Source organism: Osmia bicornis, unplaced genomic scaffold (genome assembly GCF_907164935.1).
Source record: "Osmia bicornis bicornis unplaced genomic scaffold, iOsmBic2.1, whole genome shotgun sequence".
Taxonomy (NCBI): Eukaryota; Metazoa; Arthropoda; class Insecta; order Hymenoptera; family Megachilidae; genus Osmia; species Osmia bicornis.
Window position 1 is genome coordinate 19,623 of NW_025791110.1, and position 1,767 is coordinate 21,389.

Consider the following 1,767-nt stretch of genomic DNA (forward strand, 5'->3'; position numbering starts at 1 on the left):
TTTGACGAAAACTTTATTTCCCCTTCGTTGTAGAACCTTCTCCACTAACATAAGTATGCATCGCGATTTTTACTTTTGTAGTTCATATTCATAGAACCCGCCAACCAACGGTTTTGCATATCTTGCAAGAGATACGTTACAGGATTTGTTCGTTGAATTTTAATAATTGTGAAAATTTCAGTTGTCCAATTCGGTGTATAACCCTTTGCGAATAAGGTTTTGTATTTACTAACTCGCACGTGTTCACCGATCTTGTACTTGGCCGGAGCTACAATCTTTATGTTAGAATATACGGACGATAAAAGTTTGTCCGCGTGTTCCGATGTTACGTCGACGGGCCGCATTCTAATCGTACGATGCCTTCTATTGTTATAATCTGAGACCCAATCCGGCTATAACAGATAAAATAAAATATGCATTAATACGCAAATCTAATAAATCTAATAAATCAAAACAAACAAGCAACTTACATCATCGTGGCGGGCGAGTTTGTGCAGGAATTCGTGGCGGCGATACGGAAGTCGTCACACTGTGTGATGCCAAGAAGAGGACCACAGATGTCGTGAACATCTTTCAAGATATATAATAAGGGCGAGCGGAAGGAGCAGGATCACCAATCCGGCTATAACAGATAAAATAAAATATGCATTAATACGCAAATCTAATAAATCTAATAAATCAAAACTGATAAGCAACTTACATCATCGTGGCGGGCGAATTCGTGCAGGAATTCGTGGCGGCGAGCGGAAGGCAGAAAAACACTACCACCAATCCGGCTATAATAGATAAAATAAAATATATATTAATACACAAATCTAATAAATCTAATAAATCAAAACTTGTACTACAAAGGGCTTTGCCCGTTTATTATTAATAAATAAATAAAACAGACAAGCAACTTACATCAATTTCATATCCGAATAGATATCGCAGGTCGAAGACGTCGATGTTTTGACAGTGCCTTCGCACTCCTTCGACCCACAGCTCTTCCAGATTTTTCCTGTTTGCCGCCCGCTCCCGACGAACTCTTGCTACGTCCGCCACGTATACGATTCCTAATTGGCGCATTGCACCCGCTTTAAAAAACAATTAATTAAAAAGAAATAAAATTAACACGCTAAGAGTAATTACTAAAAAGTACTTACGCTCCGTTTTCAAAAATGCGGCCAACGCCTCCAGTTGCAATGTCGTTATTGTGCGCTCCATTGTAAATAACGAAAACACGTCGGTGATGCGTTTATAAAGCACTGAGAAACATCCCCCTCCAAACTCTAAGACACTCGGCACTTCCAGTATCATGCCGCAAATTCTGAAATTAATCTGTCGAACGACTCGCAAGAATTTGCAAGGTTTGTGTGAACTCCGAGTCAGACGTCTCTCTCATGAAATTGCAAAGTTCGCAAGAACTCGAAAGCCTATAGGCTTAAAAAGATACTTGGAAATTAATAATATTTTACTCGTGGAGCAAAGAATAAATTGTGTTTTTACGAATAATTATTTATTTTATAATGTCCCCAAGGCAATGTTCTCGTGGATTGTGGAATTATGAATCGTTTATCATCGTAAGGACTAAGCACCTTCTTTTCTTCACATATAGAATATACATTGTGCAATTTTGAACGAATACATCTCTGTTCACGATGCACTTCTAAACGATCATACAAGCAACGTATATAATCATCGAAGGAAATAGTTTTTCTAATTACGTTACTTTTGACACCCTTCACTTTTTTCGTGTCCCGCTTGCCCTCTATGCGCAAAGCATAC

General features: G+C 38.5%; 1 protein-coding gene across 2 annotated transcripts; it reads right to left on the minus strand.

Annotated features, from left to right (window-relative positions):
• Positions 1–241: 241 nt before the first annotated feature.
• Positions 242–1,463, minus strand: LOC123988727. 2 transcript variants are annotated; one of them, XR_006830283.1, is made up of 5 exons: positions 1,146–1,463; positions 904–1,076; positions 701–776; positions 471–622; positions 242–392 (listed from the first exon to the last, which is right to left on the minus strand). XR_006830283.1 is itself a non-coding variant. In XM_046289478.1 (4 exons), the coding sequence occupies exons 1-3, from the start codon at positions 1,297–1,299 to the stop codon at positions 762–764; spliced, it is 342 nt and encodes a 113-aa protein (XP_046145434.1). In that variant the 5' UTR covers positions 1,300–1,463; the 3' UTR covers positions 242–392; positions 701–761. The 2 variants fall into 2 exon arrangements, 1 of the variants encoding a protein (XP_046145434.1); XM_046289478.1 differs by lacking the exon at positions 471–622.
• Between the last annotated feature and the right edge of the window lie 304 nt (positions 1,464–1,767).